Source organism: Oncorhynchus kisutch, linkage group LG3 (genome assembly GCF_002021735.2).
Source record: "Oncorhynchus kisutch isolate 150728-3 linkage group LG3, Okis_V2, whole genome shotgun sequence".
Taxonomy (NCBI): Eukaryota; Metazoa; Chordata; class Actinopteri; order Salmoniformes; family Salmonidae; genus Oncorhynchus; species Oncorhynchus kisutch.
In genome coordinates, this window is record NC_034176.2 from 30044453 (window position 1) to 30063907 (window position 19455).

The following is a 19455-nucleotide window of genomic DNA, read 5'->3' on the forward strand; positions in this document are numbered from 1 at the left end:
AATTACCCTGCTAACATTAAACATTTAGATTTGTTTTGCATATTGGTGCTATAAAACATAATTTTTTAAGTTGACACTGGACAATTTCAAAGTAAAGATAATCTGCTCCATCAAATAACCAGTGCTCTACATATAACCAATGCTCTACATTCTCTGTATAGCATAAAATCTTACCCCTTCCTTGTTTCCCTGCCAGAGCTTCTTCCCTTTCTTCTCCTGCTCTTCAAACTTCATGGGTTGACAGTAGCAGGATTGTCATGTAGCCACAGTACAGTTGAAACCCAAGGACAATTTGACATAGCTTGAAATCCATTCTGTTTAGGCTGAAATCCAGTCTGTTTGTGCTAACATTCCACCCCTTGCCAGTTCTTGTCATGCCAAACAGGACTAGCAAGGAGTGTAATGTTAGCACAGACAGACTGGATTTCAGGCTACATTTGACATGGTCCATAATGACTATCTATCTTGAGCAGACTGCCTCCTCTAATCTCAAACTATATAGTTATATACAACAGTACAATACACTGAACTACATTTAAATTTTCCAGCCGTGGCAATTTTTCAAAACCATGCATAACTGTACATGGAGACATACATTTAACAATGAAAGCGGAGTCGGGTCTGACAGTTCTAAGTCATTCCATATCCAATAATTCCACATTAACCTCAGTATACACAGATCATGTAGGTTATGAAAAGACCAGTTCATATTTTATCTGTTCCAATTCCATCTCAATAGTCTGTAGTGTACTCTTGTAGTGTTCCCTGTTGTTTCTGAATCACTAAAGCTGATTTGACTAGACCCCCTCACAGGAACCAAAAGTGTGATTTCACTGGATGTCACAAGTGGTCTTTTTATACAGTAAAGACAGGCAGTTGGAGTCATGCAGGGGTGGAAAGATCACTGAAATATCCTACTCAAGTAGAAATATTGTTACCTTAATGACATTTTACTAATATACAAGTAGAATTTAGCCTGGTACCAAAAGAGGGCTCCAGAGACATGAAGCTTACCTGCACCAGAAATTACATCTCAAACCCAGTGGTAAAATTGATTAATTTTACCACTGGGTTTGAGATCACAAATTGTAATTTACAATCAATATTCCATCAGGCTATTGTGAAGGGGCATTTTATTAAATTATTTGGCAATAATTGAGCCTGATCCATGTCCTCAAGAGCAGTCATGTAATTTGTTGTTCATGGACTTCAATTTCCCAATTAAGCCTAAGTGTGCATTTTACCATTCATGTTTCAGTGTTAATGAATCAATGCTGTTTTGCATCCTCTCTCAGCAAAGACCCTTGGAAATACAGTCAACATCATTTTTGTTGCTTTGTAAAAAGCATTTATGGCCAAAACAAACACCTGGGACCACTTCAACACAAATTGACTTATTTCAAGAACATATGTAAGTTTATTGTTCATTCTTTCCATGAAACCATCAGATGCCTAGTAGACATTTTAGTAATATGATCCACTATTTTACATTCCCATTCAGTAGAAAGGAAACAAAGATGACACTACATATTGAGATTAGGATTCAGATCAATTTGTAAAGAAACTTGGTAAATGAACATAAACAGAATAATTTTACTTGATCTACATAATGTTCCATTTCAAACAATCCAAAATATATACATTTTTTTGTAAAAAACAGATATGCAATCACATTTCTCAAACAAATCTAAATCCAGCCAGCATGACTGTCATTAAACTATTGCATAATTCAGAAAAGATGTACACTGAGGAAAACTCAGCATCTATTTACATGAGAATGTTTAAAAGACGTGAGATTGTTTCTAAATAAAATGACAGATCCAATGCAACAACATCCATGCAAGCTTGAGTGCTAGCTGTGAGTGGAGAGACCAATGAGAAAGAAAGCAAGGGCAAGCCAGTGCATGGTTTGGCATTAGATGGTGTCCATGCCCCGTGAGAATGAAGTGCCGAAGCCTAGTCCCATGCCTCTTTGAGTGTGGGTCTGGGACCTGGCCATCTCATACTGAACGTCCAGGTTATGGAACATCTCCTCCTGCTGCTGCAGGGTCTTCAGGCCTTCGTCGTTGAGTGGCTTTGAGGTCTCACCTTCCTCTTCCCCCTGACAGGACAGAAACCACAGTGTTAGAAATGCAAGGCTCTGCAGCATGGTACACACTCAAATTAGAAAATAAAAGGACTCCGTTAAACATACTTTGATGCCCATCAGTTTACGAAATTTAACATTTTGGTCCTTATTTCCGAAGTTCAGCTTCTCCCACAACTCAGCTGTCTGTGACTTGTCCTTCAAAACAAACAATTTGCATGTATTAGTAACTTGCAACAATCATGCCACCATAAGCGAAGTTGCATGTTTTTCCTCAATATTTATTTTCATTAAGTCACTAGCTCTACATTCCGGATGTTACAAAGTAAAGAATCTGCTCCATCAAATAACCAGTGCTCTACGTATTGCACTACATAGCATAAAATCTTACCCCTTCCTTCTTTCCCTGCCAGAGCTTCTTCCTTTTCTTCTCCTGCTCTGCAAACTTCATGGGGTTGACAGCAGAGGGATTGTAATAACTGGGCACAGCAATGCCAGTCTCTGCTAAGGTTTTGGCTTGTAGGGCTGCCATCTGCGCTGCCATGGCGATCTGGGGCGTGACCTGGGTCCCTGAGGCCAGGAGAGCTGCCACATTGAGGACAGGGTTGGTAGCAACTGCAGCAGCAACTACTACTGTGTCAGACAGCAGGGGAGCTGGAACTAGAAATGCAAAAAACAAAGTGGGTCTATGGTTTTATTCACGGATTACATTTTTTGTAGGTGTAATTGATGGCCGAGGAGAGCGTCTCACCTGCAGGTACCTCCTGATGCTGCTGTTTCTCCAACATCTCCTTTTCTTTCTGCTCTTGCAGTTTCTTTGCCCTTTCCAACCTGGAGATAAAGGCAAGTAAAGAGTGTTCATATGTCAGCCAGGCTTTAGGAGCAGATTGTCTGCTACTTTAAGTACAAGAAGTCCCGATATGACCTCCAAGCAGCAATATAGGAATTAGGCGGAATCATACTACAAAGGTTCCAATGCATGAGGCAGGGGAAGATCCAACTGTGATCTGCCCAATGATGCCTCTCTTCCAGATGAACTCAATGCATTTTATGGATGCGTAGACAATAACACCATACCATGCGTGAGCACCCTCACCGACCCAGAGGACTGGGAGAGCTTGCTCTGAGGCCGACATGCGTAAGGTCAATCAGGTCAACACTCAAGGCCGCAGGGCTGGAAGGCATTCCAAGGCGCGTTCTCGGAGCATGTGCAGATCAGCTGGCAGGCATATTCATGTTCAATTTTCAACCTCTCCTTGTCCCCTGTCTGAAATCCCACTAGCATAATGTTTGTTCCCAAGAACTAAGGCTTCATGCCACAATGACTACCACCACCCTGTAGCACTCACATCTGTAATCATGAAGGGCTTTGAGGCTGGTTATGCACACAACTCCATCATCCTAGACCAGTGGTCACCAACCGGTCGATCGCAATCGACTGGTCGATCTCCAAAGCATTCCTGGCCGATCAAACATTTCTGTAGAAAACCCAACGATAAAGCCTTGAGGTCTTTATTTTTTAATTAAAATGCACCTATAGGCCTACAGCTGGCCATAGACTGTAAAAAGAAGACTCGAACGCACACCAAAGTTATTACTGTGAGATGACTACGAGACTCAACGAATAGAGCAATGAGCTGCTGTTTTATTGACTAAGTTGTTATTCAGCATTATACACACTTTCATAAGCCATAAAAATGTGCATCTACCTTAGTTCCAGTCAAGCTACAACCAGCACTGCAGCAGCAGTGAACGAGTATAGCAAAATGTTCCGATAAGTTTGCGCTGTTTTTATTAGCGGGTTGTTGTTTTTTTCCATTTGAAGGAATATTTCACTTTCTCTGGTCATAGGAGTGACATGAATTGCTGCACAAGGCAGAAATAATGTAGTGACTCTTAAGTTGCACCATCAGCTGGAAGTCTGTGTCCCCTTTTCTCAGTGGAGGGAGGGAGAGCGGAGGGACGGTGAGTCGGATGAGATGCAGCCGCAACGCTGCTCCCTCACTCCCTTCAGTCTGAACAGATGTCAGGTACATTTTTAAAATAATATTAAGCTCACTCAGCTCACAAGTAATACAACAAATTAGTCCTATGTACAGCGCATTCGGAAAGTATTCAGACCCCTGGACTTTTTCCACATTGTTATGTTACAGCCTTATTCTAAAATTGGTTCAATTATTCCCCCCCCCTCATCTACACACAATACACCATGACAAAGCAAAAATAATTAAATAAAAACTGAAATATCACATTTGCACAAGTATTCAGAACATTTACTAATTACTTTATTGAAGCATCTTTGGCAGCGGCTACAGGCACTTCTCCCCTGATTGCTCAGTTTGAACAGGCGACTAGCTCTAGGAAGAGTCTTGGTGATTCCAAACTTCTTCCATTTAAGAATGGAGGCTATGTTCTTGGGGACCTTCAATGCTGCAGAATGTTTTTGATACCCTTCCCCAGACCTGTGCCACAACACAATCCTGCCTAGGAGCTCTACAGAGAATTCCTTAGATCTCATGGCTTGTTTTTTGCTCTGACATGCACTGTCAACTGTGGGATCTTATATAGACAGGTATGTGCCTTTCCAAATCATGTCCAATTAATTGAATTTTCCACAGGTGGACTCCAATCAAGTTGTAGAAACATCTCAAGGATGATCAATGGAGACAAGATGCACCTGAGCTCAATTCCGAGTCGCATAAAGGGTCGAAATACTTACGTAAATATGGTGTTTTAATTTTTTTAAATAAATGATCAAAAATGTCTAAACACCTGTTTTCACCGTCATTACGGGGCATTGTATGTAGATAGAGGATTTTTTATTATTACATTTTAGAATAAGGCTGTAACATACCATAATATTGAAAAGGGGAAGGGGTCTGAATACTTTCCGAATGCACTGTACAATATCTACCTCGATCACTCCAGTATCCCTGCACATTTTAAATATGGTATTGGAACTGACCCTGTATATAGCTACTTACCTTCTTGTGTTCTTATTCATTTCCATTTCTGGTGTGTTTTTGTTCTGATGTTATTTTTGGTGCAACATTGATTTTGATTACTGCATTGTTGGGTTTGGAGTTAACTTCTTGGTGACAGGGGGCAGTATTTTCACATCCGGATGAAATGCATGCCCAAATTCAACTACCTGCTTCTCATCCCCAGAAAATAAGATATGCATATTATTAGTAGATTTGGATAGAAAACTAAAATTTTCTAAAACTGTTTGAATCATGTCTGTGTATAACTTGACTTATTTAGCAAACGAAACCCTGAGGACAAACCATTCAGATTTTTTGTTTGTTTTTGAGGCCACTCTTTTCAATGGGTTTTCATTGGGAATCCAGATTTCTAAGGGACCTTCTTGCAGTTCCTATCGCTTCCACTGGATGTCAACAGTCTTTAGAAATTGGTTGAGGTTATTCCTTTGTGTAATGAAGAAGTACGGCCATCTTGAACGAGGGTCACCTGAAGTGTACTGTTAGAGACGCGTGACCAGAAAGCATGCTTCAGTTTGTTTTCTTCCTGTATTGAACACAGATCATCCAGTCTTCAATTTTATCGATTATTTACGTTTAAAAAATGCCTAAAGTTGTACTACAAAAGGAGTTTGAAATGTTTTAGCAAAGTTCACAGGTAACTTTTGAGATATTTTGTAGTCACGTTGCTCAAGTTGGAACCTGTGTTTTTCTGGATCAAATGCACCAAATAAATGGACATTTTGGATATATATCGACGGAATTAATCGAACAAAAAGGAACATTTGTGATATTTATGGGACATATTGGAGTGCCAACAAAAGAAGCTCGTCAAAGGTAAGGCATGAATTATATTTTTATTTCTGTGTTTTGTGTCGCGCCTGCAGGGTTGAAATATGCTTTCTCTTTTGTTTACGGAGGTGCTATCCTCAGATAATAGCATCGTTTGCTTTCGCCGAAAAGCCTTTTTGAAATCTGACATGTTGGCTGGCTTCACAACACGTGTAGCTTTAATTTGTTATCTTACATGTGTGCTTTAATGAAAGTTTGATTTTTGAATTTGGCGCTCTGCATTTTCCCTGGCTTTGGCCAGGTTGGGACGCTAGCATCCCACATATCCCAGAGAGGTTATGAAAGGAATTTCACTGTACTGGTGCACGTGACATTAAAACATGAACTACCTAACAGACACTCAACAAACAAATCTTCAAGTCACAGTTCCTCTAAACCACTGCAGTACCTTCTGGCCAGCGCCTCCTGTGCGTCCATGGCAGTGTTTCTGCCCCGGAAAGCCGGGGGGCTCACAGACCTGCTACGACTCTTCTCTTTTCTGCGCACCTTATCAGTCTTCTTCTTCCGCTCCCTAAAGAGACATCATAGCATTTCAAGATCCACAGAAAGATATGCATTCTCACACACACGGTTACAAACAGAGGGGCAAACATTAGGCACACAGGAGTGGTTACCAATAGGGGTGTGAACATATAGAAAAATACATCCCTACACAAAAAATGTTTTTTTTTTTTTAAACAAAATGACAACCACAGTGCAGTCATCACAAAACTACCACTAACAGGTCCTGACCATCATCGGAAAAAGTAACAATTACCTAATGCAACAATGCTGTAATGTTAGTAGGAGATATTAAGCTTTTAAATGATTTGCCATGGATATAAAGTGCTCTGCACGTCCTCGTCGTTAACATTTTGAAAAATGGCAGAGTGAGACAGGGAAGTGACAGCAGCAAAGTCCTGTATGGCAATATTTTGAGAAGTTAAATGAGAAGGTGATGAAATGCAAACTTTGTGGTGGAATTGAGCTACAGTGGCAGAATAGGTGCAATGTTGAAAGGGAGTCAGCAACCCAACCCGTTGCTGGTAGCAGTGTGATTAAAGAATGATAAAGAAAATAACAGCGCTGATGACAGAAATTATTACTTTTGATATGCAGCCATCGTCAATGGTAGAGGATGTCAGCTTCAAAACCCCCTAATGACATATCTAGAACCAGACTACAAGATGCCATGTCGAAAAACCGTGACAGCCCTGAGAGAGAAATTGTATGGTGATTGTTATGCAAGTACAAAGCGCGAGCTCTCAACCGCAATATGTGACATTAACAGATTGTTGGATGTCTAAGAGCATGCAGTCATACATCACTGCAACGAGCCATCAAACTGATGAGAAGTGGAACATGAAGTACGTACTGACAGAGGCACGGCACACAACAGAGAACCTAAAACGGCATTAATACCATCATGGCTGAGTGGGTGGGGGACAGGAGTAAGGTGAATGCTGTCTGGTAGGGTTTCCACTAGTTACCACAGACAAGTCAAAATAGGCTATATTGTAAAAATGTATAAAACCAAAAATTATAGTTAGTGTTAGGCATAAGGTCAGCAGTGTGGTTAGATTTAAAATGACAGAAGAGAAAGTGTAGAAATGGGCGGGGTTTATGACTTTGTGGCTGTAGTAACTAGTAACGACCGACCGGTAGGTAGTCAGGACTGCGGTAGATAGTTATCAAAGACAAACAAAGAATGGTAGGGAGAGTAGCAAGAGAAACCCACCTGCTTTTGCTCCTGCTCCTGTGGCGGTGTTTGGTCTTTGAACCTGACCGGGAGCTGGCTCTCTTCTTCTTCTTCTCCCGCGGGGACCGCGATCTCCGTTTGTCCCGACTTCTGCTGCGATGACGTCTAAAACAGTGTGAAAATAAAATGCTCCCCAGTTTACGGTTACTAGTCTCAATACATATCAAGACAGCATGTACCATATCTCCATGAACCTAGACCCACCTGTCCCGTGAGAGTGACCTGGAGTGGCTCCGCCCCTTCTTGTCTTTGCGCCGGTGTCGCTCCTCCCCATTCTCTGCAGAAAGTCTCTCCCTGCCCCTCTCAGTCTGCTCCGGCTGCTCATCCGACTTGCTGTGAGATTTTGATGGCTTCTCAGAGTCCCTCCTTCGTGCCTGTTTTAAGAAGAAGTTGTCTCTTTCAGGAAAATAGTGCAACAAAGAGCGTTAGTACAACGGTTTGATACAGAAAATACCAAAGCATGTTGAGAACTCTTGCTCATTTCAGACAGATTTAGACTTAACACCAGAAACCGACCGACCATACAGTGCCTTTCAGAAAGTATTCCCGACCCCCTTGACTTTTTCAATATTTTGTTATGTTACATCATTATTCTAAAATTGATTAAATAATTTGTTTTATCAATCTACACACAATACCCCATAATGACAAAGCAAAAACAGGCTTGAACATTTTAGCAAATTTAAAACTGAAATACCTCATTTACATAAGTATTCAGACCGTTTGCTATGAGACTCGAAATTGAGCTCCGGTGCATCCTGTTTCCATTGATAGTCCTTTAGATGTTTCTTCAACTTGATTGGAGTCCACCTGTGGTGAATTCAATTGATTGGACATGATTTAGAAAAGGCACACACCTGTCTATATAAAAAGGTCCCGTAGTCGACAGTGCATGTCAGAGCAAAAACCAAGCCATGTGTTCGTAGGAATTGTCCGTAGAGCTCAGAGACACGATTGTGTCAAGGCACAGATCTGGGAAAGGGTACCAAAAAAAATGTCCAAGAACAGTGACCTCCATCATTCTTAAATGGAGGAAGTTTGGAACCACCAAGACTCTTCCTAGAGCTGGTCCGACTGGTCAAACTGAGCAATCGGGGGAGAAGGGCCATGGTCAGGGAGGTGACCAAGAACCCGATGGTCACTCTGACCGTGCTCTAGAGTTCCTCTGTGGAGATGGTGTAGGACATTTTCCAGTCATCTGATGATTCTCAGTACCGATACCATTCTCTTTGAAATAGAAAGAATAAATCAATATAAGTTTAAATATTAGACATGTGTAAGCAGAATGAAGGCTGAAGCCCATGTGAGTGTACAATGCTGGATCAACATCGAATTGACCATTGGACATGTAAAAAACAGAACGTAAGCCGAATCTGTGTAGATGAGGCAAGGTAGACTAACAAGACGTGCCTGGTCTGTGACATGTCTGATCTTGTGAACGCTACTGGACACGCACATGGGTTATCATACAGACAATATAGGACAGGAACATTAGCTAAGGGATGTCACGCCACTAATAGAATCTATGCCCCAATATCTGAGCCAATAAGAGAACGGAAACTAAGTAAGATAACATTGTCACTCCACTTTACAAATCATGTTACGCAAGGGTAAAACTGTATAAAAGGCCAGCACTAAGAATGAGGCAGTTTTTCCATGGAACTGCTAGACTTCTGTTACTTTTGTAATAAAGTCTAATTGAATTTACAAGCTCCTGTATCTGAGAAGTATTTGATTTAATATTTTCTACAACAATGGTTGTCCTTCTGGAAGGTTCTCCCATCGCTGCAGCACTCAGGCCTTAATAGTGGCCAGATGAAAGCCACTCCACAGTAAAAGGCACATGACAGCCCGCTTGGAGTTTGCCTGAAAGGCACCGAAAGAATCTCAGACCATGAGAAACCAAGATTCTCTGGTATGAATGCCAAGCGACACATCTGGAAGAAACCTGGCACCATACCTACGGTGAAGAATGGTGGTGGCAGCATCATGCTGTGAGGATGTTTTTCAAAGGCAGGGACTGGGAGATTAGTCAGGATCGAGGCAAAGATGAACGTAGCAAAGTACAGAGAGATCCTTGATGAAAATCTGCTCCAGAGCGCTCAGGACCTCAAATTGGGGCAAATGATCACCTTCCAACAGGACAACAACCCTAAGCACACAGCCAAGACAACGCATGAGTGGATTCGGGAAAAGTCTCAATGTTCATTAGTGGCCCAGCCAGAGCCCGGATTTTCAGCAACGCTCCCCATCCAACCTGACAGCACTTGAGAGGATCTGCAGAGAAGAATGGGAGAAACTCCCCAAATACAGTTGTGCCAAGATTGTAGAGTCATACCAAAGTAGACTCGAGTCTGTAATCGCTGCCAAAACGTGATTCAACAAAGTATTGAGTAAAGGGTCTGAATACTTACGTAAAATGTCATCTTAATACATTTAAAAATGTCTAAACCTGGATTTACTTTGCATTGTGTATAGATTGATGATATTTATATATAAACTCAGCAAAAAAAGTTATGTCCTCCATGTCAACTGCATTTATTTTCAGTAAAAGTAACATTTTTTTACATGTGTTATGACAAACAGACAAACTAAACAAGTTCCACATACATTTGACTAACAAAAATTGAACAAGGGGGGGGGGCGGGGTCAAAAATCAAAAGTAACAGTCAATGCAGCTGGTGGCCACACCAGATACTAAGTACTGCAGTGCATCTCCTCCTCATGGACTGCGTCAGATTTGCCAGTTCTTGCTGTGAGAGGTTACCCCACTCTTCCACCAAGGCACCTGCAAGTTCACTGACATTTTTTGGGGGGAATGGCCCTAGCCCTCACCCTCCGATCCAACAGGTTCCAGTCATACTGAATGTGATTGAGATCCAGGCTCTTCGCTGGCCATGGCAGAACACTGACATTCTTGTCTTGCAAGAAATCACGCACAGAATGAGCAGTATGGCTGGTGGAATTGTCATGCTGGAGGGTCATGTCAGGATGAGCCTGCAGGAAGGGTACCACATGAGGGAGGAGGATGTCTTCCCTGTAACGCACAGCTTGAGATTGCAGGCAATGACAAGCTCAGTCCGATGATGCGGTTACACACCGCCCCAGACCATGACGGACCCTCCACCTCGATCCCGCTCCAGAGTACAGGCCTGGGTGTAACGCTCATTCCTTTGACGATAAACACGAATCCGACCATCACCCCTGGTGAGACAAAACCACATCTCATCAGTGAAGAGCACTTTTTTGCCAGTCCTGTCTCGTCCAGAGACGGTGGATTTGTGCCCATAAGCGATGTTGTTGCCGGTGATGTCTGGTGAGGACCTGCCTTACAACAGGCCTACAAGCCCCCAGTCCAGCCTCTCTCAGCCTACTTCGGACAGTCTGAGCACTGAATGAGGGATTGTGCGTTCCTGGTGTAACTCGGGCAGTTGCTATTGCCATCCTGTACCTGTCCCGCAGGTGTGATGTTCGGATGTACCGATCCTGTGCAGGCTTTGTTACATGTGGTCTGCCACTGTGAGGACGATCAGCTGTCCGTCCTGTAGCGCCGTCTTAGGTGTCTCAGTACAGACATGGCAATTTATTGTCCTTGCCACATCTGCAGTCTTCATGCCTCCTTGCAGCATGCCTAAGGCACATTCACACAGAGGAGCAGGGACCCTGGGCATTTTTCTTTTGGTGTTTATCAGAGTCAGTAGAAAGGCCTCTTTAGTTGTGTCATGAATTCATAACTGTGACCTTAATTGCCTACCGTCTGTAAGCTGTTAGTATCTTAACGACCGTTCCACAGGTGCGTGTTCATTAATTGTTTATGGTTCATTGAACAAGCATGGGAAACCGTGTTAAAACCATTTACAATGAAGATCTGAAGTTATTAGGATTTTCACGACTTATCTTTGAAAGACAGGGTCCTGAAAAGGGGACGTTTCTTTTTTTGTATATATACACACACATACATACTACACACACTTTAGAATAAGGCTCTTACATTACAAAATGTGAAGAAGTCAAGGGGTCTGACTCACTTCTGAATGCACTGTATGTCAGAAGTATTAACAGCTCAAAGGAGCTTGATAGTCTTCACAGCTTGATAGACTAACTGGAGAGAAATGTATCAATGAATTTCCCTCCAACTCCAATGTATACTGAACAAAAATATAAAACGCAGTCATTTAAATTAAGTTACAGTTCATAACGAAATCAGTCAATTGAAATACATTCATTAGGCCCTAATCTATGGATTTTACATGACTGGGAATACAGATAGGCATCTGTTGGTCACAGAGACCTTAAAAAAATGTAGGGGCGTGAATAAGAAAAGCAGTCAGTATCTGGTGTGGCCACCATTTGTCTCATGCAGCGCGACACATCTCCACAAAGAGTTGATCAGACTGTTGATTGTGGCCTGTGTAATGTTGTCCCACTCCTCTTCAATGGTTGTGCATAGTTGCTGGATATTGACAGGAACTGGAATACATGTTGATCCAGAGCATCCCAAATGTGCTCAATGGGTGATGTCTGGTCAGTATGCAGGCCATGGAAGAACCGGGACAGATCCTTGCGACATGAGGCCATGCATTGTCATGCTGAAACATGAGGTGATGGCGGAGGATGAATGACACGAAAATGGGCCTCAGTATCTCACCAGTACCTGTGCATTCAAATTGCCATCGATAAAATGCAAGTGTGGTCATTGTCCGTAGCTTATGCCTTCCCATACCATAACCCCACCGCCCCAATGGGGCACGCTGTTCAGTGTTGACATCAGCAAACCGCTCGCCCACACGACGCCATACACGACGCCATACACGTGGTCTGCGGTTGTGAGGCTGGTTGGATGTACTGCCAAGATTTCTGGGATGACGCTGGAGGCGGCTTATAGTAGAGAAATTAACATTAAATTCTCTGGCAACAGCACTGGTGGACATTCCTGCAGTCAGCATGACAATTGTACGCTTCCTCAAAACTTGAGACATCTGTGTCATTGTGTTGTGTGACAAAACCGCACATATTAGAGTGGCCTTTAACTGTCCCTAGCAGAAGATATACCTGTGTAATGATCTTGACATGCCACACCTGTCAGTTGGATGGATTATCTTGGCAAAGGAGAAATCCTCATTAACAGGGACGCAAACAAATTTGTACACAAAATTTGAGAGAAATAAACTTTTCGCGCACATTGAACATTTCTGGGATCTTTTATTTCAGCTCATGGAACCAACACTTTACATGTTGCATTTATATTTTTGTTCAGTGTATGTAGACTAGTAGATCCAACTTATAGTGCATATGTTTTGTCATGTCCACCACCTACTCAAGTGCACCAAGTAAGTACAGCCACTTCTACTTAGTTTTGTTTCAAATATATCATGGTAGGTACATGAGCCTTAAACACAATGTGGGTTACCGTAGATCATCTCAGAGACAGCTTTAATACCTTTGTTTTGGTTCATGTAACACTACATTCCCTTCCCCATCTACAAGTGCAGCTTTCAAAAGGCAGGCTAATAATGAATTGGATTAATAAGGTTACTGCCAGCAGACTGTCTTTTGAGTAATTGTAATAACAATGCAGCTTGAATTGAACCCAGTAAAAGGCTGTAATTTCCTTTATTTTCTTAATTCTAGGAGGCAAGTATGAATTTGAATGGCTGATAGTTACCTGTCCGAGTAGTAGACATATAATTTTGCTATGTCAGCAGCGTCTTCAGTTCAGTGTCTCTTCGTGCTTTAGCACGCTGAGTATGATTTATTGTAGAAATGTTATCATGTGATCTACACACAGGATTTATTCAAAAGAAAAATATCCTACATATTCAATCTTCACCATCTAGTATGGACAGCTACACTTAGTGACAGATGTCCAAGAAGAATAAGTTAATGTAAATAAAAAATTATCTTCTTCAATTGAATTAATTCCATGCCCATCTTAATCTCTTAATCTTTGATTCAGGTGAAATAGCCTACACTGTTGTTTGGTACTTACCATGATCTAAGACAAAAACTAACGACATTCAAGATGGTGACAATGCTGTACTTTAGTTCACTAAAATGAACTAATATTAGTTACCTCTTTGCTCCTGCTCCGACTTCGTCTGTGCTTTTTGTCACCTGTAAAAGTAACAAAACGGATTGGTGAGAACAGTGACCAATTCTATTGCACCTTCAAATTAGGGTTGCCTTAGCCCTGGAGCGCACGCCGTCATATACACAGTTAAAGCTGTAATGTCACTTTTTGGGGTGACGCGACCAAATTCACATAGAATTGCGAGTTCGAGACTCGTCACTCATTGAAAGCAAGTCCAAGAAGCATGAGGTCTGTTCTATCTGCGCTATTTCTATGCATCCAGTTCATTTCAAGTTTCATTTTTGCGCCATTTACATTCGGTTTTGTACACCAGCTTCAAACTGCTGAAAATACAATATTTGGGGTTATTTAAAGGATATTTCACAGCGGTTTAGACGTTTTCAAATTATTCTTTACACTATTCAGTTTGTCACAAACTGAAATTAGACCAACTATATACATTTTTGCAACCAGGAAATGGCGGCGCGATTTTTGCATACTGCATCTCCACAATCACCCAACCTCAACTGAATTGATATGGTTTGGGATGAGTTGGACTGCAGAGTGAAGGAAAAGCAGCCAACAAGTGCTCAGCATGTGGGAACTCCTTCAAGACTGTTGGAAAAGCATTCCAGGTGAAGCTGGTTGAGAGAATGCCAAGTGTGCAAAGCTGTCATCAAGGCAAAATGTGGCTACTTTGAGGAATCTCAAATATATTTAGATTTGTTTTACACTTTTTTGGTTACCACATAATTCCATGTGTTATTTCATAGTTTTTATGTCTTTACTATTCTACAATGTAGAAAATAGTAAAAAATTAAGAAAAACCCTTGAATGAGTAGGTGTCCCCAATCTTTTGACTGGTACTGTAGTCGTGGCCAAAAGTTGAGAATGAGACAAATATTAATTTCCAAAGTTTGCTGCTTCAGTGTCTTTAGATATTTTTGTCAGATGTTACTGTGGAATACTGAAGTATAATTACAAGCATTTCATAAGTGTCAAACCTTTATTGACAACTACATTAAGTTGATGCAAAGAGTCAATATTTGCAGTGTTGACCATTCATTTTCAAGACCTCTGCAATCCGCCCTGGCATGCTGTCAATGAACTTCCGGGCCACATCCAGACTGATGGCAGACCATTCTTGCATAATCAATGCTTGGGGTTTGTCAGAATTTGTGGGTTTTTGTTTGTCTACCTGCCTCTTGAGGATTGACCACAATTTCTCAATGGGATTAAGGTCTGGGGGAGTTTCCTGGCCATGGACCCAAAATATCAAGCCACTTAGTTATCACTTTTGCCCTATGGCAAGGTGCTCCATAATTCTGGAAAAGGCATTGTTCGTCACCACTGTTCCTGGATGGTTGGGAGAAGTTGCTCTCAGAGGATGTGTTGGTACCATTCCTTATTCACTGCTGTGTTCTTAGGCAAAATTGTGAGTGAGCCCACACCCTTGGCTGAGAAGCAACCCCACACATGAATGGTCTCAGGATGCTTTACTGTTGGCATGACACAGGACTGATGGTTGCGCTCACCTGGTCTTCTCCGGACAAGTTTTTCCCCCAATCAATCAGAAAGGGGATTCATCAGAGAAAATGACTTTACCCCAGTCTTCAGCAGTCCAATCCCTGTACCTTTTGCAGAATGTCAGTCTGTCCCTGATGTTTTTCCTGGAGAAAAGTGGCTTCTTTTCTGCCCTTCTTGACACCAGGCCATACTCCAAGTCTTCGCCTCACTGTGCGTGCAGATGCACTCACACCTGCCTGCTGCCATTCCTGAGCAAGCTCTGTACTGGTGCTGCCCTGATCCCGCAGCTGAATCACCTTTAGGAGACAGTCCTGGCACTTGCTGGACTTTCTTTGGCTCCCTGAAGCCTTCTTCACAACAATTGAACCGCTCTTCTTGAAGTTCTTGATGATCCGATAAATGTTTGATTTAGGTGCAATCTTACTGGCAGCAATATCCTTTCCCGTGAAGCCCTTTTTGTGCAAAGCAATGATGATGGCACGTGTTTCCTTGCAGGTAACCATGGTTGACAGAGGAAGAACAATGATTCCAAGCACCAACCTCCTTTTGAAGCTTCCAGTCTGTTAATCGAACTCAATTAGCATGACAGAGTGATCTCCAGCCATGTCCTCGTCAACACTTACACCTGTATTAATGAGAGAATCACTGACAAGATGTCAGCTCGTCCTTTTGTGGCAGGGCTGAAATGCAGTGGAAATGTTTTGGGGGGGATTTAGTTCATTTGCATGGCAAAGAGGGACTTTGCAATTAATTGCAATTCATCTTATCACTCTTCATAACATTCTGGAGTATATGCAAATTGCCATCATACAAACTGAGGCAGCAGACTGTGAGAATTAATGTTTGTGTCATTCTCAAAACTTTTGGCCATGACTGTATATCATAGTCAAAACAGTTTTATTAAACTGGCATCCCTTACATTACCTATCAGTGCACAAGAAATTATGAAATCCAGTTACTAGATTCTATTCCCCCCCTCCCCAAATCAAATATGGATGTCAATCAAACAACGGGATTTAATTATTTATTGGGCACTGTTCGGTGATGCAAACACCGCATTCCCAATCCGAACACAGTCACAGGTCGGGAAATAACACGCAAGCTGGATATATGTTATACAACTAGACCCGAGTTCCACTCAGTCTAGAACCTGATGAATCACCTTTTGCACTTGACTATTTCTGACAACAAGGTACAGCTCTGTCCCTAAACTTATGTCAAAAGACAAATGCCATGACCAGTTGGCCTGGGATCTGAAGATGGATGTGTGACCTACCAAGTGACCTGAATGTGTTAATGCATAATGTTTGTAGCTTGAGTTATCAAATTCAGTGCATTTAACTTACTTGATTTGCGCTTTCGGTCTCTGGAGCGTGACCTCGATTGTGAATGGTGGTGTTTGGAGCTTCTGGGCGATTTCAATGATTCCATAATGTGTTTTCTTTTATCCGTGTAAAGAGAGCCCATCAAGGGTAGTAAATCAGTCGAATCGGCGCCACGTGCCTAAATCGAAGAAAACACACACTATTCAACCTTAAAGTTATTGGTGTCCCCTCCACTAGGTTTGAGGGGAAATGAATGACGACTCAAGCCTGTGTTAACACATTGAGCTAAGAACTAGACATTAGCCTCTATAATTCCGAGTGGAAAACTCTCCACTCTCGCCTCTAACATGTAGGCTCACTTTTTGTGAACAATCCCATCACAAGTCAGACTGTTGAATAAACTTCTTTTGAACGTACTTTGTTGTCCGCTGATATTGTCCTCAAGTAGGAGGTAATCTAGGACAAAATATCAAGAGTGTTATTAATCCAACTTTCAGTATGCTGGTCTGAAAATCGGTTTGTATTTTCAACAATTCACACAATATTGCAGCGTTTAAGTGCTAGTCCGAACTAGGAAACTGATTTCCTATTTTCTAACTGGTTCTTGTTATACAGGTGCCGTGTTCAACAAATTAGCAAGTCACAAGCACTTCCACTGACTGCGAGGGAATACGCTTAGGTTAATAACATTTTAAATTTTGTTTCAGATTACCTCCTACATAAGGACAACGTTGTTACATTGGGCTGCTGTTTACATATTGTGCATCACGTGATGGCAAATACAAACAGAACCTAACGGCGCCGCCAAAAGTCAGGTAAACAACACTTTCCTGTCGTTACCGCATCTACACTTCCTACCACCAAAAGGACCAACAACACAAACAACCGGTAAAGTGCATTTAAAATGTCATCATTGTATTCAATATTCTGGCTTGTAGAGACTGACTTTCTTTTTTTACAGCGACTTACAGACTGATAGCCATAGAGTAACCATGGTAACAGGGATGTTTAGGCAACCTAGACATTAGTTCTGAGGTCCAACAAGTTTCTTTGGCAAGGTTACTCTCAGTCACACCGACGCAACTGGACACACTGTACCTCCCTTACACTTACATGGATTCACACAAAAAAATATATATATATATCGTTTCCCTAAAAGCAATCTCAGAGGTGAAAAGCCCTCCTCCTGGACAGGTAATGGCAATGCAGGTATTTGCTCCAACCCTACCAATACACCCAATGAAGATGGCCATTGCCAGCTGGTTTGTTAAAGTTGCACACCTATAAAAGGGGAGGACGTAGCCCATACCGGAGCTACAAAACCAGTTAATGAATGAAGGGGGTCGTTCTAAACAGAGATTAATTAGCTAGATTGCAAGTGGCAAATCAACATCACTCATTCATGCATTGCTAAATTACATAGATAGCTGTGTAGCTTACGTTAGCTAGCTAGGTTTAAGTAACGGCTGTGCAAGCAAACTTTGATCAATAACTATATGAAGGACAATTTCCATTTATTTACAAAATCAACACGACATGTCAACCTGGTAAAAGCAAACTAACTAGCTAATGACGGTTATCGGGCAAAGTATCTGTAGATGGCTAGCGGATTTATCTAACTAACCTAAACTCGCTGGCTTGTCGACATGGCTGCCACTACAGTATTGTAATTCCTAATGCTATGCCTGCCACGGGCAGAGAGACGCCATCTTGATGAAACAACATCTTTAAAATAGCAATAGTTCACTCATTATTATATGAAGTCGATGGTAATGTATTTTGTGTTCTTTTGTAAGCACTTACCGTCATGGTACACTTGAGGAACTCCCTAAAATTAGATTGGAGTTCTCCTTTACGTGCTATTCCAGTTCTTCCAGTCTCTTCTACTCGCTAGCGGCTAGCTATAACCTGGATGACTATCATAATTTGCGCGTGCGCACACATAACAAATATTGGGGAAAATGGCTATTTGAATTACCTTCCTCTTGTTCTGATAGCGACTTCCGTAAATCTATAGAGCGCAAATAAATAAACAAACACCCTTATATTAGTTCACCAATGTCAAAGTCACCAAAAATGAGTAAAACTAATTAGAGTATTATCAGAGAGATTTTAAATAATCGTATCTCTTTTTGGTCCCGCTACACAGCTTCCGGAAGTAAGTAGAGTTTGCATCTTTTATTATTTTTATTTTTTTCACAATAGTGTAAAATCTTCATAAATGTGTTCAGTTATACATCTACTGATGTCTTGCCACAGTTTCCTTACATGAATACAATGACAAAAAAGATGCAACACTGTTTCTGGGTGATCATTATAAAAGGAGCAATTTGAGTTGATGTTTTCCTTAAACCTCTTCATATAGTGGTTGGCAAGATAATATTTATGAATAATTTTAAAGGAAACTTCCTTAATTTTGTTAACAAGTAGGTATGTGTGTGGCAACATCCAAACTTTTCCCAACAGATATTATCAATAAATCCATTCCAATAAGGCATGACATAAGGTATAGATAGATACAACATCCTGCTGAAACAAGGTTCGTATTGAATGGACCAAAGGAGAAACAAATCTTTCCTACTGATGAGCCAACAGGGTCAATAGAAGGTAGGCTCTGAGGGTCAGGTCTTGACACGTTCCTGAATAATAAAGCAACACCTGAGGGAATGGCATCTAAAATCTTTAGATGTTATAGGGACCTTTCCAAGTGATAAAATTCCTTATAACTGAGTAAAAGACACTCTGCATTAACTAGTTGGCTCACCAATAGGATATTATTTCGGAACCAATATTCTAAAAACAAATTAGTATTTTTATACAATATATCCTGATTATTCCATATATAATATCTGTGTGGAGAAAAATTGTGTTTATAA

General features: G+C 41.4%; 1 protein-coding gene across 2 annotated transcripts; it reads right to left on the bottom strand.

Moving 5' to 3' along the window:
* Positions 1–1389: 1389 nt before the first annotated feature.
* On the bottom strand, positions 1390–18537 carry LOC109880024 (arginine/serine-rich coiled-coil protein 2-like). 2 transcript variants are annotated; one of them, XM_020472255.2, is made up of 11 exons: positions 18383–18523; positions 16997–17035; positions 16601–16757; positions 13731–13771; positions 7862–8031; positions 7637–7762; positions 6308–6430; positions 2838–2917; positions 2478–2746; positions 2195–2284; positions 1390–2101 (listed from the first exon to the last, which is right to left on the bottom strand). In XM_020472255.2, exons 1-11 carry the CDS (start codon positions 18386–18388, stop codon positions 1916–1918), a joined length of 1287 nt encoding a protein of 428 aa, XP_020327844.1. In that variant the 5' UTR covers positions 18389–18523; the 3' UTR covers positions 1390–1915. The 2 variants fall into 2 exon arrangements, with proteins under 2 accessions (XP_020327844.1, XP_020327853.1); XM_020472264.2 differs by lacking the exon at positions 16997–17035 and having other exon boundaries at positions 18383–18537.
* Positions 18538–19455: the final 918 nt, after the last annotated feature.